This window comes from Polypterus senegalus, chromosome 9 (genome assembly GCF_016835505.1).
Source record: "Polypterus senegalus isolate Bchr_013 chromosome 9, ASM1683550v1, whole genome shotgun sequence".
NCBI classification, from domain to species: Eukaryota; Metazoa; Chordata; class Cladistia; order Polypteriformes; family Polypteridae; genus Polypterus; species Polypterus senegalus.
This window is the reverse complement of record NC_053162.1, coordinates 4,691,694-4,710,151: the sequence shown is the minus strand read 5'-3', so window position 1 is coordinate 4,710,151 and position 18,458 is coordinate 4,691,694. Positions and strand designations below refer to the sequence as shown.

Below are 18,458 nucleotides of genomic sequence, written 5' to 3'. Positions count from 1 at the left end.
GGCCATCAGCAGTGTGTCTGTCTGCAGAGAGAGTGTCGACCTCATCGAGAGGTTTACTTACCTCAGCAGTGACATTCATGTCTCTGGTGACTCTTCCTATGAAGTTAGTAGATGGATTGGGAGAGCATGGGGGCGTCATGAGGTCACTGAAAAGGGGTGTGTGGCACTCCCAGTATCTCAACAAAAGAAAGAAGGTCCAAGTATTTAGAGTCCTGGTGCTACCTGTTTGTAAGTCATGGATGCTATCCAGTGACCTGAGACGAAGACTGGATTCCTGTGTCTCTCAGGAAACTCCTTGGGGACAGCTGGTTTGACTTTGTGTTGCTCATGGAGTCCCACATGAGTCACATGATCTGCACTGTGAGGGAGCGTCAGTTATGGCACTACGGCCATGTGGCGCGATTCCCAGAGGGTGATCCGGCTCGTAAGATCCTAATTGTTGGGGACCCGAGTGGCTGGACCAGGCCAAGGGGTCGCCCACGTAACACCTGGCTGGGGCAGATAGAGGGTCATTTCCAGAGGGTGGGACTGGACCGCGTGTCTGCCTGGGGGGTTGCCGACCGGGATCCTGAGTTGTTTTGTCGTGTAGTGGGTTCGGCAACGTGCTGTACCAGTGCATGCTCCTCAACTTGACTTGACTTGTTTCCAGAAAGATAAATAAAAAACGTCTGTTTCTCCCGTACACGCCTCTGACTTGACTGTCCTTGATACAATGCAGAGAAAGTGAGATTCCAGTCGGCTACATCATGATATGATGCTGCCAATAGCTTAACAGACGTCTAACTGACACATATCAAAGTATTTTAACTTATATAAATGGAGGTCAAAATAAAATCTAAATACGGTGGCTCAGTTAAGACTGCTGCCTGAATTACTTGAGCAAAAGCAAATATGTTTCCCCTAACGACAGACAAATAATGAAAGGCAATATGAGGTACATAAATAATGGAAAATGCTGTATATATTGTACATAGTGTGGAAGTTCATCCCTCAAACACAGACAGACACCAAACACCCAAAAATGCCTTAAACAGACACAAGGAGCTGGTGGTGGATTTTAGGAGGCCCAGGCCCCTCATGGACCCCGTGATCATCAGAGGTGACTGTGCAGAGGGTGCAGACCTATAAATACCTGGGAGTGCAGCTGGATGATAAACTGGACTGGACTGCCAATACTGATGATCTGTGTAAGAGAGGACAGAGCTGACTATACTTCATTAGAAGGCTGGCGTCCTTCAACATCTGTAATAAGATGCTGCAGATGTTCTATCAGACGGTTGTGGCGAGCTCCCTCTTTTACGCAGTGGTGTGCTGGGGAGGCAGCATAAAGAAGAAGGACGCCTCACACCTGGACAAACTGGTGAGGAAGGCAAGCTCTGTTGTAGGCACGGAGCTGGACAGTTTGACATCCATGGCAGAGTGACGGGCGCTGAGCAGACTCCTGTTAATCATGGAGAATCCACTGCATCCACTGAACAGGATCATCTCCAGACAGAGGAGCAGCTTCACTGACAGACTGAGGAGACCCCACACTATGTGACTCGGGGGGTAAACGTTAACATTGTACAAAGTTATTGTCTGTTATACCTGCATTGTTATCACTCTTTAATTTAATATTGTCATTTATCAGTATGCTACTGCTGGAGTATGGGAATTTCCTCCTGGGATTAATAAAGTATCTATCTATCTATCTATCTATCTATCTATCTATCTATCTATCTATCTATCTATCTATCTATCTATCTATCTATCTATCTATTATATAGTGCCTTTCATATCTATCTATCTATCTATCTATCTCTCTATCTATCTATCTATCTATCTATCTATCTATCTATCTATCTATCTATCTATCTAATACGCCTCATACACACAACTGAATTAAGAAAATCACCTCACACCGCATCAGGAACCCGGTAGGACAAAACTTTACGTTGCTTTCAGAAAGCTGTTCACAGGGGGTTTCAGTCACACATCCATCATCCACTGTTTCTGCTATATTTGTCTGTTTTGGATATTGTGGTTACTGTTTATTGTTTGCCTTTAATGTTGTAATTTATAATCGCCATCAGGAAGCTTGGGGTGGGGGGGGTTGCCTTTGCGTATGTGTATTTTGTTATATTGTGGGTTCTATTTTCATCATTTGATTATTTTATTTCATTATTATTTATTGATTCATTGTGCTGCTTATCAGGGTCTCTGTGTGTGAGTGTGTGCATGTAGGGTCAAGGTTGGCTGGGTTCTTATCTCCCGCAGAATGACTGAGGGCAGCCACCCTTGGCTTTAAGCAGGGCCATGGGTTTGCAGCATGGAAGCTCAACCCTGCTAGGCCCCATGGACACCACCGGGGGGGGCACCTGGACATTTACTGAGCCCTGTTTGGCCGCACTTGCACCACACCTGGAAGTGCTGCCGGAAGAAGGTCGTTGGACAGCTGGAGTCCTTCTGGGTGTCCTATAAAAGGGTGCCAGAGTCTGGAGGAAGAAGGACAAAGCTTGTGAGGAGGAGTGGAGGTGAAGGACTGGCAAAAGGAATCTTGATTCCCAGTTCACCTGCTAATTGAGGACCCTTACAGAATGGGACTTGAATAACCTTCACAGTCTTACTTTGCCTCTGTCCCATCTTTTTTTTTTTTTGGAGGCATCGATTACTCAGTGTGTTTATGTTTAACAAATAGAATTAAGTTTGTCGGTGAAAACACTGAAAATCTTTTCTTTGTCCTTTTGCCTGTTAAATAAAGATTCAAGTGAATTACGAAATTACAGATTTTAGTGTTTATTGCATTTTTAGAAAGTGTCCCGACTTTTTTGGAAAAGTGGTGTGTATTATTAAACTCATGTTGGCTGACACCTTTATCAGGGGTGACTTTGTCAATTTGGTGCCATTTCCTTTGCTTGCTTGTGACTTGCTTGTGGTCACACTGTGTCATTAGATAGATAGATAGATAGATAGATAGATAGATAGATAGATAGATAGATAGATAGATAGATAGATAGATAGATAGATAGATAGATAGATAGATAGACATCTTGCATATTGTCATCTTTTTAGTTAGCCAATAAAAGGGGTCATTGCGCTTGACTTCTCATTACGTCCATAATGGCTAACGCGGTACAACACTTGTAACTGAGCCCATTGTAAACTACTAAAGTATCAAATCAAAGCCTAATTATTCATTGTTACTCTTATGGGAACCTAAATGCCACTTATGATACCCTAAGGCCCATTTCTGTATTAAGGCATCACATTTGTGGGTCTCCAGATTGTTATTTGGTGTCGCAGTAGGGGGCGCTAGTGCTCCCTTGAACCCACAGGTACCACGCCAAAACGCTACGTAAAAGTGCAATAATTCTTTTATTATAATAATTATGTGCACTAAGCTCCCTCCACTCCTCACTACTCATAAACAATACCAATAATAATAACAATAAACACTCCTCCACTCCCAGACGTGTTGCCCTCCTACCACCCAGCTCAGCTCAGTGTCTGGACTGGCTTCTGGTCCCTTTATAGCCCCTGACCTGAAGGTGTTCCTGTCCATTCAGACCACAGTTCCTTATTCCTTCCGGGTCAGGGCAAACAGTCCTTTTCTTCACCTCGGGAGCACATTGTTCCTTCTCGTCACGTGACCGTGACGTACTCCCGGGTCATAAGGCACAAAAGAGCCCACAAGCCCCCTTACAGCGACTCCTGGTGGCCCCCAAGGTATCCAGCAGGGCTGTGTATAAACACTACAAAGTCCATGAGGCCCTGCTGGACCTCGGGGCACGATCCTGCTGTCGGGAGAGCTCCTCCTGGCGGCCTGGGGGTGAGGACCAGAACCAAAAGCCGGCAATCCTCCACACTGGCAATTGCCTTCATCCAAGTCAACCTATGATTGGTTCCATTTCTTTTATTTTTCTATAAGGATCACAGGGAGGTGGGCCAGTAGTGGGATTTGAACCCACCGTGTCAGGGACTGACACCTAAAACCTTAACCAGTATGCCTCACTAGTAGTCTAAATGCTTTTGGAGTCCATTGTAAAGTCATAAAGTATAATTTCAAAGTTCAATATTCAATGATACTCTTATGGGCACCTAATTGCCACTTATGATGCCCTAAGTCACACTTGAGTATTAAAGTGTCACATTTTAGATGCCAACATCACACTTGGGAGGTTCCTGATTATTACTTGGCATGCACCTTTACCCAAGAAGACTTAAAACATCTTTCATTTTTTGCCCAAGTTTGGGCACAGGTGGGTGAAGTGACTTGCTCTTGGTCACACAGTGTCAGAAATGGGATTTGAACCGACCATGTCAGGGATTGATACCCAAAGCCTTTTCCAGTATGCCACACCATAAGCCTTAACACTTACTCAGATGCATTGTAAATTCATAAAGTACCTAATCAAAGCCAGATTATTTATTGTTACTCTTGTGGGCACCTTATTGCCCTTAAGATGCCCTAAGTCACACTTCATTATTAAAGCATCGCATTTTGGGAGCTAACATCACACTTGCGGGACTCCAGCTTATTATCTGGCAGATGGTGTCATCCAAGTCGACTCCCAGTTGTCACAGATTAATGCCCAAAGCCTTAACCAGTATGCCACACTGCTAGCCTTAACACTTACTGGGTTCATTGTAAATTCAAAATGTGCCAAATCAAAGCCATATCATTTATTACTACTCTTGTGTCACACTTTGTTATTTAAGCATCACATTTTAGATGCCATCATTACACCTGGGGGTTTCCTGTTTATTATTTGGCATACACCTTAATCCAAGTTGACTTTTAACATCTTTTATTTTTTTCCCTAGTTTGGGCACAGGTGGGTGAAGTGACTTGCTCGTGGCCACACAGTGTCAGTATTGGGATTTGAACCCACCATGTCAAGGATTGATACCCGAAGCATTAACCAGTATGCCACACTGCTGGCCTTAACACTTTCTGGGTGCATTGTAAATTCATAATTTGCAGAATCAACACCAGAGTATTCATTACTACTCTTATGGGCCTCTACTTGCCACTTATGGCATCCTAAGTCACACTTCTTTATTAAAGCATCACATTTTAGGTGCCAACATCACACATGTAGGATTCCAGTTTATTAGTTGGCAGATGCCTTTATCCAAGTGGACTTCAATTCTTTTGTTTTACCAGTTGGAGCACAGGCAGGTGAGGTGACTTGTTTATGGTCACACAGTGTCAGAAGTGGGATTTGAACCCACCATGTCAGGGATTGATACCCAAAGCCTTAACCAGTATGCCACAATGCAAGCCTTAACACTTACTGGGTGCATTGGAAATTCATAAAGTACCAAATCAAAGCCAGGTTATTTATTGTTACTCTCGTGGGCACCTTGTCGCCAATTATGATGCCCTAAGTCACACTTCAGTATCAAGGCATTGCATTTTGGGTGCCAACATCACACTTGTGTGACTCCAGCTTATTATTTGGCGAATGCCGTCACCCAAGTCGACTCCCAATTGATTCCATTTCTTTCATTTTTCCAGTTGGGGCACAGGCAGGTGAAGTGACTTGTTAATGGGCCACACATGGGATTTAAACCCACCATGTCACAGATTAATGCCTAAAGCCTTAACCAGTATGCCACACTGCTAACCTTAACAGTTACTGGGTCCATTGTAAATTCAAAAAATGCAGAATCAAAGCCAAATTATTCATTATTACTCTTGTTGGCCCCTACTTGCCACTTATGGGGTTCTAAGTCAAACTTCATTATTAAAGCATCCCATTTAAGATGCCAATATCATACTTGGGTGTTTCCAGTTTATTAGCTGGTAGATGCCTTTATCCAAGTGGACTTCAATTCTTTTGTTTTACCATTTGGGGGCACAGGCAGGTGAGGTGACTCGTTTATGGTCACAGAGTGTCAGTAGTGGGATTTGAACCTACAACCTTAGGGTCTGAAGTCCCAAACCTTAACTGGTATGCCACTGTCTGTTTGCTTGTTGTGTGGTTGTCTTAGCTGTTTCGGAGAAGCACGTTTTCAGATTTGGATTATAGTTGTATTAGGTAGAGTCACTGCTGGGATGTGTCGATTTCCAGCTCTGGAAGTGATTGTGCGTATCTGTGTGTTGCGTGGGGGGGGGGTTGGGAATATGGGGAGTTGGCGAGGGGTGGGCTTGTAAGCGTAGAAGCCGTGCTGTTCTAAACGTTTTATTTCCCTAACCGCTCCGGCTTGGAAAAAAGTTGTAAGACAGTAAACCACCACAACCCCAACAAGCCCCCCACCCCCCCAACACTGTGTCTTAAACTCTCTCTCTCTCTATGTCTCTCTCTCTCTATGTCTCTCTCTCTCTCTCTCTCTCGCTCTCCCCGCAGCCCCTCCAATGCGGGGGCTCAGAGGTCCGCGTCGATGGATCTGTGGATCTGATTGGCTGAGGGACTCTTTTCGTGCTCGGAATGCCATTCTGCTGAGAACTTTTTTTTTTTTAAAACCTCCAAGAACTTTGAGGGCCGACTCAGAAAGAGGGCATCTCTTCTGAGCGGAGACTCAGAAAGGAGCGGACCTGGGGAGGAGGCGAGCCGAGGCACCGCACCAGCCCCGTTCATGAACTTGCTGGAAACCAGAGTGAGAAAACAACTTCATGGCTGAATGACTTGTGCATCCCTTTTTTTGTCTTTTTTTTCTCTTCTTATTCTCTGGGAATCTTGTCGACTTTTGCACTCCAGCTTTTTGCAGTTTTGCGCTCCACTTTTGAATTGAACGAGATCTAGATCTGCGCTTGGGTGGACGTCTTTTTGGCGGACATGGATATCCATATAAAGTGGAAAAGAAAACGTCGGATTAGAGACTTGCCCCTGGCGATAGCGATTATTGTGGCATGTATCATTCCGCAAGCCAGCTCAGGTAAGTGCGGTCGACGTTTTCGTGTTTCGCCCAAAACAACCTCCCTGCGCTGTCTGCCTGAGCTTTGTGCGCTCAGCGCCACTTTGAAAATCCCGCTGATGCCTCCGTGTGCCGCCTGCCACTGCGCTGAGAGGGCACCGAGGGTCGCGGCGCGCGCACGCACTCCACTGAAAATATCACACGCTAAATACATGCGTGTTGTGTACACCCATATGCACACACACGTACTGGAAGACACGCGTGCACATTTAAATGCGGGTGCACATATTCACCCGCACAGCCTAGCATGACGCGCACACGCAACCTTAAAGCGAGTTGCCCTCATTCAATAAACAATTAACCAAGCCCCCAGTTTTTGAGCTTGTCCCATGCTGTCGGGATCGGCTCCAGCCCCTCGGTACCCCGAATTGGATGTAGAGGCTTTGAGAATGTTTCATGTTTAACACACTCAATCACTGGTTGACACACATGCCGCACAGAAAAATAAAGTTCTCCTGTAAAAGTCGTGTATTGTGGAGACCCCGAACTCATTTACACTTATCGGCACTGAAGACAAGGTCTGCATGCCCCAGCCTCACTCATACCGAACACACAGTGCTACTTGTTCATGGACACTCTCACGCTAAACGAAGACAGCTGTTCATCCCGGGTTATTATAGACAAGCTGGGATGCTGCCTGGTGACTCACTCCCGTTAATTTCCACATTCAATACATATCGGGGTCGCTTCTGCATGATCTACACACACACATACACACACGTAGTTTCAAAGTACTCCCAAGTCGGTTCACTAATTATGCATTCAGGAATTAGCAAAGTTCGCAGCTGAGCACTTGTTCCAGCTTTCTGCCCCGGCACTCTGTAAAGAGCGCTATAAAGAAATACATGGGATGGAAAACGGAGCGCGCAGTCGTTCACGCGCAGTAATTTTGAAGACATTTTTGTTCACTCTGACACAATCGAAACATAGACGGCGCTTATGAAATACAACTTGGCACACTCATTTGCATTCGTGTACAGTTTTCGGCATCAAGGAGACCGTCGTTTACACTCCTGCGTGCACGCGCACGGATACAGGACACCTACTTGTGCGTATTTTTGAAGACCCAGTTGTCCAATCTGAGGACGCAGTCGAGCCCCTCGACTATACAGCCATTAACTCTCAACGTTCAACGAAGCCTCGCCCATTCAATCCCACGCGTGTTCGATACACTCATTCACGCGAACGTGTGGACGCCTTAATTCTTTCTTACTCTTATTGTCACACTCATTCACTCTGACACGTAATACAGGCAGGCGGACGCTATGACTCTCGGGCAACACATTAAAGACAACCTGGAATCCTGAAGACGCGCTCACACGTAGTGAAGACGCGTCTCAGTCTAAATCGTAGGGGTTACCCCATAATTATCCCCTCTTCGCACCGCTCTATTCTGCAGATTTTGCCGTGAATTAAAACAGCGCAATCGGAAGACGTCAGGCGTAGCGGTTATATCTTTGGACTTAAAACTCTCGAGGATGTCGGTTCAAATCCCACTGTGCGACCATCAGTAAGTCGCCTCACATTCATGTTTGCAACCGGACAAACTAAAAAAAAAATGCAACATATATCGTACAGTAAGTCGATTTGGATTAAGACGTCAGCCAAATAAGTACAGGTGTAAGGCTATAGTTCCACTTTCTTCCTCTGTGTTCACACGCGTATGATCCGCTTCTGTCCGTACACGGCGTTGTTCTGTGTAATAAGCTACAGACTGTGCACACCCAACGGTGCACACTTACGTGAAGTGGACGGCGCAACTTCTAACGGCCGTGCGTTCCAGTGATCAACGCGTCTTAAATTCCGAGCCTGTTGCGCGCGTTGCGTGTTTAGTTTAGAAAATGCCTTTAGTGTAAGTGGGAAATAAAAAAAGAATCAATAATATATGCGAAACTATGCAAAATCAAATACAATGTAACTTTCTTTCTTTCTTTTTTCTTTTCTTTTTTTTTTTTTTTGTACGACGGCTTCAATTGGATTTCTTTCGCGCGACTTCCGCGCGCACGTCTGCTCGTCAAAAGAATAAGAGACCGAGAGTGGAAAATAACAGGAGAAAAAAAAAAAAGACTGAACATTTTGTTTCTTTTAATGGTTCGCGACAAGAATGTAGCCTGCCCACCGGCCTGTCTGAGGTTTTTTTTTTTTTTAATTAATTAAAGTTGTAAAGCTACGCCACCTATTGTCACACTTGCGCCATCCTTGCCCTTGAATCCATTTCATTTTTTTACAAAGATACACACGCAAACACGCGCGCTTTCTAAATGCCCTCACCACACACACACACACACTCACTCGGAAAGGCCTGTCATTAAATCTGAATTATGCACTCATGTCTGACCCATAGTCTGTCTGAAGATTTTTCATTCTCTGTGCTCACAGTGTCCCTGTGTGTCCCCTGAGCAGATAATGGGGGTCCACATATCACATCGCTAACTTGTGTCTAGGGCTTCATGCAAATCACTTTGTGCTGCTGAGTGGGACGGTTCTCTCTGGGCCCCTTTTGTGAATGCTTTAGGAGAACCCTGTTGAACCGGTGGTCCCTGGAAGACTCCACTAGCAGTTGATTTGTGTCTAGTGCGCCAACAGATGACTTTGGATTGCTGAATCAGGGCAGCACCCTGCTGATGTGTTGAAGCTCATTGTAAGCGCTTGAGGGTATCTTAATGAATCGATGGTTCCTGGAGGGCTCCACTATATGACTGATTTGTGTCTAGGGCTTCATTCAGATCAGGTGCCATGCTGTGCATAGCAGAAACAGGGTGGGTGCCCGCTACTCTGTCTGGGCCCATCAATGAGTGCTTAAGGGGCATCTTAGTGAACCAGTTGTCCCTGGAGGGCTCCACTACATGACTGATTTGTGTCTAGGTCTTGGACAGATTGGGCGCCCTGCTGTGCATTGTAGAATCAGGGTGGGTGCCCATGGTTATGTCTGGGCCAATTGTGGGCACTTAATGGTATCTTAATAAACCAGTGGTCCCTAGTGGGCTTTCACTGTACAGCTGATTTGTGTCCAGGACTCCACCAATCAAACAGCTTGCTATACATTTCTGAATCCATAGGTGGCAGCTACCCGTTGCTCTGTCTGGGCCCATCATGAGTGCTTAAGAGGCATCTTAGTGAACCAGCGGTCCCTGGAGGGCTGGTTTGTGTCTCGGTCTCAAGCAGATCCAGCGGCTGGCTGTGCATTGCCTAATCATCGTGGCAGCCCCCAGCTCTCTCTGGGCATACTGCCAACATTTAAAGATTTATTAATGAGTTGGTGGTCCCCAGAGGGCTTCACGAACATTTGATTTGTGTTTAAGGTTCCATCAGGTCAGATTACATTGCTGAATCATAGCCGCTGCCCACTTGTCTGTCTGGGCCTATCATGAGTGTTTAAGGACATCTTAGTGAATTGGTGGGCTTTTTTGGCTTTAGCCTTCTGTGCACTGCATTATCAGGGCGGTTGCCCCCAGCTCTAACTAGGTCAATTCCCAGCGTTTAAAGATATTTTAATGAACTGGTGGTCCTCGGAGGGTCCCACTAACAGTTAATTTGTGTTTAGGGCTCCACCAGAGCACTTTGCATTGCTAAATCAGGGAAGCTGCCCACTGCTGTCTATGGGCCTATCCTGAGAGTTTAAGGACATCTTAGTGAACTGGTGGTCCCTGGAGGGCTTATTTGCCTCTAGCCAACTCTGCACTTAACTATCAGGGCGGTTGCCCCCAGCTCTAACCAGATCCATTGCCAACATTTAAAGATGAACTGGTGGTCCCTGGAGGGTCCCACTAACAGCTAATTTGTGTTTAGGGCTCCACCAGATCACTTTGCATTACTAAATCAGGGCTGCTGCCCACTGCTCTGTCTGGGCCTATTGTGAGTGTTTAAGGACATCTTAGTGAGCTGGTGGTCCCTGGTGGGCTTATTTGCCTTTAGCCTTCTGTGCACTGCATTATCAGGGTGGTTGCCCGCCAGCTCTAACTAGATCCATTGCCAACATTTATAGATGAATTGTTGATCTCCGGAGGGTCCCACTAGCAGCTAATTTGTGTTTGGGGGTCCAACAGATCACTTTACATTGCTAAATCAAGGTAGCTGCCAGCTGCTCTGTCTGGGCCATATCCTGAGTGTTTAAGGACATCTTAGTGAACTGGTGGTCCCTGGTGGGCTGATTTGTGTCTAGGACTCCAGCAGATCAAGCGGCTTGCCGTACATTTCTGAGTCAAGGTGGCTGCCCGCAGCGGTGTCTGGGCACATTACAAGCTCTTAAGGATTATCACAGTAAACCGGTGGTCCCTGGAGGGCTGAGTTGTGTGTAGGGCTCCAGCAGATCAAGCAGCTTGCTACGCGTTGCCAAATCAGGGAGGCTGCCCCCCCAGCTCTCTCTGGGCACATTACCAGCACTTAAAGATATATTCATGATTTTGGTGGTCCCCAGAGGGCTCCACTAACAGTTGATTTGTGTTTAGGGCTCCAGCAGATCTTTGCTTTGCTGAATCTGGCCCATCGCAAGCACTTAAGGGCACTTAGTGAATTGGTGGTCCCGGAGGAGCTCATATGTACAGTTCATTTATGTGACATCGGGCTCCAGCAGATCAAGTACTTTGCTGCATGTTGCTGAATCAAGGTGGCTGCCCCCTGCTCGGTCTGGGCCCATTGTGAGCTCTTAAGGGCATCTCAGTGAATCGGTGGTCCCTGGAGGGCTGATTTGTTCCTTGGGCTCCAGATAATCAAGTGGCTTGCTATACGTCGCTAAATCAGGACAGATGCCCAGCTCTCTCTTGGCCCCTTGTGAGCACTTCAGGGTGTCTTAATAGACTGGTGGTCCCTGGAGGGCTTCACAAACAGCTGATGTGTGTGTCTGGTGCTCCACCAGATCACTTTGCATTGCCGAATCCATGTGACTGCCCACTGCTCCGTTTGGGCACATCACAAGTGCTTAAGGGCACCTTAGTGTATCGGTGGTCTCTGGTGGGCTGATTTATGACTAAAGCTGAACCAGGATGGCTGGCTGCCCCCTTGCTCTGCCTGAACTCCGCTGCTTACGGGTGTCTGAGTGAGTCTGCGGACCCTGGCGATTGAAAGGGTCAATGGGGGTCCCCCTAAAGTCTTGGTAACGTCTAACAATTAATGAAAGTAAGGGGGCTTATTTGTTCTGATGAAGTGCAGGTTCAGTGAGACTTAGGGTGGGATTGGCAGGAGTGCCACGGTGGAATGGCTGAGCCAGGACTTTGCACAGGGGGGACAGTAAGACTGACCAGGGACGATGTGTGTTCTGATGAGGGGGTCTGCGTTCTCAGTAAGGCTCAATCTGCTGATGCATTAAGGGGGTCTAAGCCTTGGGAAAGAAAGCATGCGGGTGGTTGGACTCAGCAAGCCCAGTATGGCCGCTCAGGGCTAGTGGAGCTCACTTCGGATGTTTTATAAAAAGTCTGTGCCATCCTTCACAGCAGCAAGTAGCAAACAATGAATTAGTAATGGCGGATAAAGCCCCTCTTCTACGGATGGGGATTAAGGGTTGTTTTTTTTTTTTTTCTTTTTATCTGTACGTGTCCCAAAAACAGTGACAATGTCATTTCTATTTGTGCATACGGGACATGTGTCACCGCTGAGCGTAACACGGAGCGCCTGGCGTTTCAACTTGAGGAGGAGGGCAGAGTGCCGATGTTAAAAGGTCGAAAGGCGGCTCACAGCAGGACGGAGCCAGTGGGCTTTTTCTGGGAGGAATTTAAACGCTCGCCCCTGAGATGAGCGCCAGCCTTTTATTAGATGGAAACGCACAACGGGGCAGGCTTGGAAAAACGTCGCGAGGAAACGTTTGGATAGGAGGCTGCTTATGAGAAATGATTTAGACGAACGTCCTCGGCCTTGCACACGCATGTGTGTGTCTGCAGAAGGGGGCTGGCGGTGCTACTGAACAGACTGTTGGACAGGGGTCTCAAACTCCAGTCCTGGAGGGCAGCAGTGGCTTCAGGTTTTCATTCTGACCCTTTTCTTCATTAGTGCCCTGTTTTTGCTGCTAATGAACTCCTTTCATTTTAATTGACTTGTCTTTTTAAGTTTTGTTCCTCTTTATTGCTTCATTTCTTTCCTTCAATGGCACCCAAACAGAAACGATATGTGAAGTGAGTGAGCCGACAGAAGACTCAAACTCCAACCAATTTCATTCCAACCAGTTGCTTAATGAGGCGCCGAGTCTCATTGTTAATTAAACCCGTTCTTTAATTCCATGGCTTGTTGCTGCGCTCATTGAGCAATAGCAGACATGTCCGAAATTGGGGATTTTCTTTTTTCTAAGAGCAGATCGACATTCCTGAGAGCTTCACCTTTCTTTATTCTCAGATATTGTATGATGGACACCAGTTGTTTTGGCTCATTTTATATAACATTATTTTTTGGTTGCTAATAAAGGACAAAGAAACAATTAAGAGTCTTCAAGAGCAAGTCAATTAAAATGAATTCAAAAGAAGTTAATTAGCAGTGAAAACTGATCACTGATTAAGAACAGGGTGAGAATGAAAACCGGCAGCCACTGCGGGCCCTCCAGGTCTGGGGTTTGAGACCACTGAAGTGTAAGAGATGAGCTGGTGACTTTACAGATGTCTGGAGGTACTGGCATCCAAAAAGACAGGTGGCCCTCCAGCTTATGAGGTCATAATTAAAATAAATAAATAAATAAATAAAAGACGGATACTGTGTCATCTGAACTGGGCATGCTCGAGAGCATGGGGGCGAACTGTCGGGCGATTCTGATTCACATCCATCTTCCCCATGGGGTGTCCAACTCCGGTCCTGGAAGGCCGCAGTGGCTGCAGGTTTTCAGTTCAACCCTTTTCTTAATTAGTGACCTGTTTTTGCTGCTAATTAACTTATAACTTATATTTTATAAGATTATTCCCCTGAATTTCTTTGTTGTTCCTCTTTATTGCTTCATTTCTTTCCTTCAATGGCACCCAAACAGAAATGAAATGTGAAGTGAGGGAGCCAACAGAAGACCAACTAAGTCAGGGCCTCAAACTCCAACCAATTTCATTCCAACCAGTTGCTTAATCAGGCACCGAGTCTCGTTGTTAATTAAACCCGTTCTTTAATTCCATGGCTTGTTGCTGTTCTCATTGTGCAATTGCAGACATGTCCGAAATTCAGGATTTTTCTCTTTTCTAAGAGCAGATCAGCATTCCTGAGAGCTTCACCTTTCTTTATTCTCAGATATTGCATGATGGACACCAGTTGTTTTGGCTCATTTTATATCTCATTATTGTTTGGTTGCTAATTAAGGAGAAAGAAACAATCAAGGGGTCAGAGTCTTCAAGAGCAAGTCAATTAAAATGAATTCAAAAGAAGTTAATTAGCAGCGCAAACAGGTCACTGATTAAGAAAAGGGTGAGAATGAAAACCGGCAGCCACTGCGGCCCTCCAGGACTGGAGTTGAACAGCCATGATCTATTAATAATTAAATGATAAAGAGCCCTTCTCAATGACTGCCATGACATAGCAAATGAGGAAGCACTCAGTCAATCAATTAATCAATCAATCATTTAATCAATAAATCAGTCAATCAATCAGCCAATCAACCAACTGATCAATCAGTCATTTAATCCATCCATCCATCCATCAGACAGTCTGACAGTTCAGTCCTTACTGAACTACAGCTTCATTCCAAGTGAACACCATAGGCAGTCATTTTATTAAAGCACACAAAACTGTAGGGTCAATCAGTGAAAGTGAATGAATGAATCTTTAAATTTATAAAAGGTCCATTTCTAGTCCAAACCAAAATAAGTTAAACAAAGGAAAACAATGCAAACAAATGAAATAGATAATGAATAAATTGATTAATCTCGATTATTTGTGCCTCCATCGCCATTTCCAACTATTCAAAGTCAGTTCACAAAGTAGATAACAATGGAGTTGAATGGATGAATGAATGAATACTTGAAAGGATGCATCAGTCCGCCAGCCCTTATATATTTCCCGTTCAAGTGAGCAGTTTACAAAGCAAATCTCAGGCACTTCTTTATTTTATTTTATTTTATGTGACTCAACTCTAACTGAAGACCCCAGCAAGTCCGTATCTAAAGCAAACAAAATGGATTTGTAAATTCAAGAAATGAGGCAATGTATGAAAGGATGAACAAATGAATCAATTAGTGAATCAATCTTGAGTTTATATCGCACCCATTGCCAGTTCAAATCATACTTGGTGGACTTTCAAAACAAACCAAAATTCAAATGCAAATAAATGTAAATGATTTGCCTGTAAACAAACTAAAAAGTTTTTAAAGCAAACTAAATTCAAATGTAACTGAATGAATAAATGAATGAATGAATTAATGAATAATTAGTTTCTTGTCTCAATATCTTGTATAAAGCCAAGTTTATTTAAAAACCAAATAAATTCAAATTTAGCTGGATGGATGAATGAATAAATGAATGATTGAACAAACGAACAAATGAATGAATGGGTGATTCTTTAGTTTATTTAACTACATTTCTGTTATAAAACAAAGTTTGTTTAAAAGCAAACGAAACTCAAATCTAAATGAATGAATGAATGAATGAATGAATGAATGGATTTGGTTCCCTGTTTCTGGAATAGAACAAAGTTTATTTTAAAAACAAACAAAATTCAAATATGAATGAATGAATTAATTAATTAATTAATAGTTTCTTTGTCTCAATTTCTAGTATAAAACTAAGTTTATTTAAAAACCAAATACATTCAAATTACCTGGATGAATAAATGAATGAATGAATGAATGAATGAATGGGTAATTCTTTAATTTATCTAACTACATTTCTGTTATAAAAGAAAGTGTGTTTTAAAGCAAATTAAACTCAAATCTAATTAAATGAATGAACAAATATATTCATTTATTTATTTATTTATTTGGTTCCCTGTTTCTGGTACAGAACAAAGTTTATTTTAAAAACAAACACAATTCAAATATGAATGAATGAATAGTTTCTTTGTCTCAGTTTCTAGTATAAAACTAAGTTTGTTTAAAAATGATATGAATTTTAGCTGAATGAATGAACAGATTAATTAATGAATGAATGGATGAATGAATGAATGAATGAATGGGTGATTCTTTAGTTTATTTAAGTACATTTCTGTTATAAAACAAAGTTTGTTTTATAGGCAGGCTGAACTCAAATGTAATTGAAAGAATGAATGAATGAATTAATTAATTTGGTTCCCTGTTTCTGGTATAAAATCTAATTAATTAATTAAATAATTAATTAATGAATTAATTAATTTGGTTCCCTGTTTCTGGTACAGAACAAAGTTTATTTTAAAAACAAACAAAATTCAAATATGAACGAATGACTGAATGAGTAGTTTCTTTGTCACAATTTCTAGTATAAAACTAAGTTTGTTTAAAAACCAAATCAATTAAAATTTAGCCAAATGAATGAATGAATGAATGGGTGATTCTTTAGTTTATTTAACTACATTTCTGTTATAAAACAAAGTTTGCTTTTAAGGCAAACTAAACTCAAATCTAATTGAATGAATGAATGAATTAATTGATTAATTAATTTGGTTCGCTGTTTCTAGTTTAAAATAAAATCTAATTGATTGATTGATTGATTGAATGAATGAATGAATGCATTTGGTTCCCCGTTTCTGGTATAGAACAAAGTTTATTTTAAAAACAAATAAAATTCAAATATGAATGAATAACTGAATGAGTATTTTCTTTGTCTCAATTTCTAGTTTGTTTAAAAACCATATAAATTCAAATTTAGCTGAATGAATGAATGGATGAATGAATGAGCCCTTCTATTCCGCGCCTCCATTCCCAATCTAAGCCGCACCAATGACTTTTCAAATGCTATTCCTTGAATGCTGGAATAAATGAATGACTCAGTGAGACTTTTACTTTCCCAGTCAGCATTACAACAATTCAATTTTCAAAGCAAATACATTTCCATTGCATTGCAATGAATGACTAAATAAATGAATATATTAATCATTCTTTCATGTATTTGCCTCCATGTCTAGTATAAAAAAGCAAACAAAATTCAAATATAATTGAGTGAATGGGTGAATCCAGTTTCCGTGGCTCCATTTCCAGCCAGGCAGGCCAATTCAGTTTGAAAGTCATCAGGATTCCAATGGCAGTCAATGAGTGGATGAATAAACGAACGGCTCAGTTAGACTTCTGCTTTCCCGGCCAGCATCGTACCATCGTACCAACTCGACTGTCCAGTCAAACGCCGTTTCCATTGCAAATAAATCAATGAATCCATCAATCTTTTCTATGTTTCCATCAAATAAATTTAATGCAAAAAGTTAAAAGTGCAATTCAATGAAAATGAACATAATTACATGAAGATTAAAACACAAAGCACCTCATTGTCGTGTGAAGCCATCAGTTGCCAGTCAGTCCGTGTGCCCTCAGTTTCTTCTTTCCATCCAATGCATTTCTTCCCTTCTGGTGCTTAATGGGCAGGTGGATTTGGGCGCACTGACAGGCCTTGAGTGGTAGGATGACGAGGGTCTCCTTGGCCGACTGTCCACATTCCGCCTCTTGTTTGTGTTGGCTCAATGGGTTCTGATGTCACCCACCTCGCCCAGTCGCCCCATTTGCCAACACAAGCACAGCTTTCCTCCTTGTCTGGCCTACAGCATCGAGTCTTTGAAAGTAATGGATTCACCGTGTCGCTGTCTGGGGTGGAGGGTGCTATCCTGTTATACAGGGTGGTGTACCATGGGGTGCCAGCTTTGCCCGTTTGCCAGCTGGTTGTTGCTACAACAGGTGGTAATCATGACGACAGACCATTTTTTAAAACTGAGGTGAGATTGTATGTCACAACCAGAGGGCCATCTAGCTGGGGTGTTAAGTGATTTGCAGAGGAGAGATCAGATGCTGGGATGCTTGCCTTGCTTTATTTTTCCGTTGAGGTTTGAAAAGTCTTCTTGCCATCTTGGGTTGCAGTCTACATTACATACATCCATCCATTATCCAACCCGCTATATCCTAACGACAGGGTCACGGGGGTCTGCTGGAGCCAATCCCAGCCAACACAGGGCACAAGGCAGGAAACAAACCCCGGGCAGGGCGCCAGCCCACCGTAGACTTTGTAAAAACGAACCGCAAAAATGTGGCGCCCTTCACTGGCAACACTTAAAAGTGGCAAAGAAGACTGAATGGCTGGCTGCTTCTTCAGTAAAAAGGAGGAGAACCTAAATAGATATATAAATGGTGAATGAGCGATGTCAGGGCACAAGAATTGAATTCAGGTGGCAGGATCTGTGAGGTGGCAATGCTACTCAGTGAGCCACTGTGTCACCCCCATTATTAATGATGTTGATTACCCCATTGGACTCTGAACACACAAATATAAGGACCCCAAAAACCGGTAACAGACAGGCAGAAAAGGCACTATATACTCGACTATTACTATTATAACAGGGTAAACTTTGGTAAACTTCCAGCAAGCTTCAACGTGGCTGACACCTCCCACCACACACAGCTTACTGTATGGACATAAATTCTTCATATTGCAGCCCTAACCCCACCCATAACCCCTCCCCTCATGAACCACTTGACCCTAACTCCACCCACAAT

At 43.5% G+C, this 18,458-nt stretch overlaps 1 protein-coding gene across 2 annotated transcripts in view; it reads left to right on the top strand.

Moving 5' to 3' along the window:
- The first annotated feature begins 6,470 nt into the window (after window positions 1-6,470).
- Window positions 6,471-18,458, top strand: part of LOC120535077 (collagen alpha-1(XI) chain-like) — a 456,300-nt gene continuing 444,312 nt past the window's right edge. The window contains exon 1 of one of the 2 annotated variants that reach the window (XM_039762625.1): window positions 6,471-6,861. In XM_039762625.1, coding sequence (XP_039618559.1) covers window positions 6,762-6,861 — 100 coding nt within the window. In that variant the 5' untranslated portion in view covers window positions 6,471-6,761. The remainder of the gene's footprint in view (window positions 6,862-18,458) is intronic. The other variant, XM_039762624.1, reaches the window with a different exon arrangement.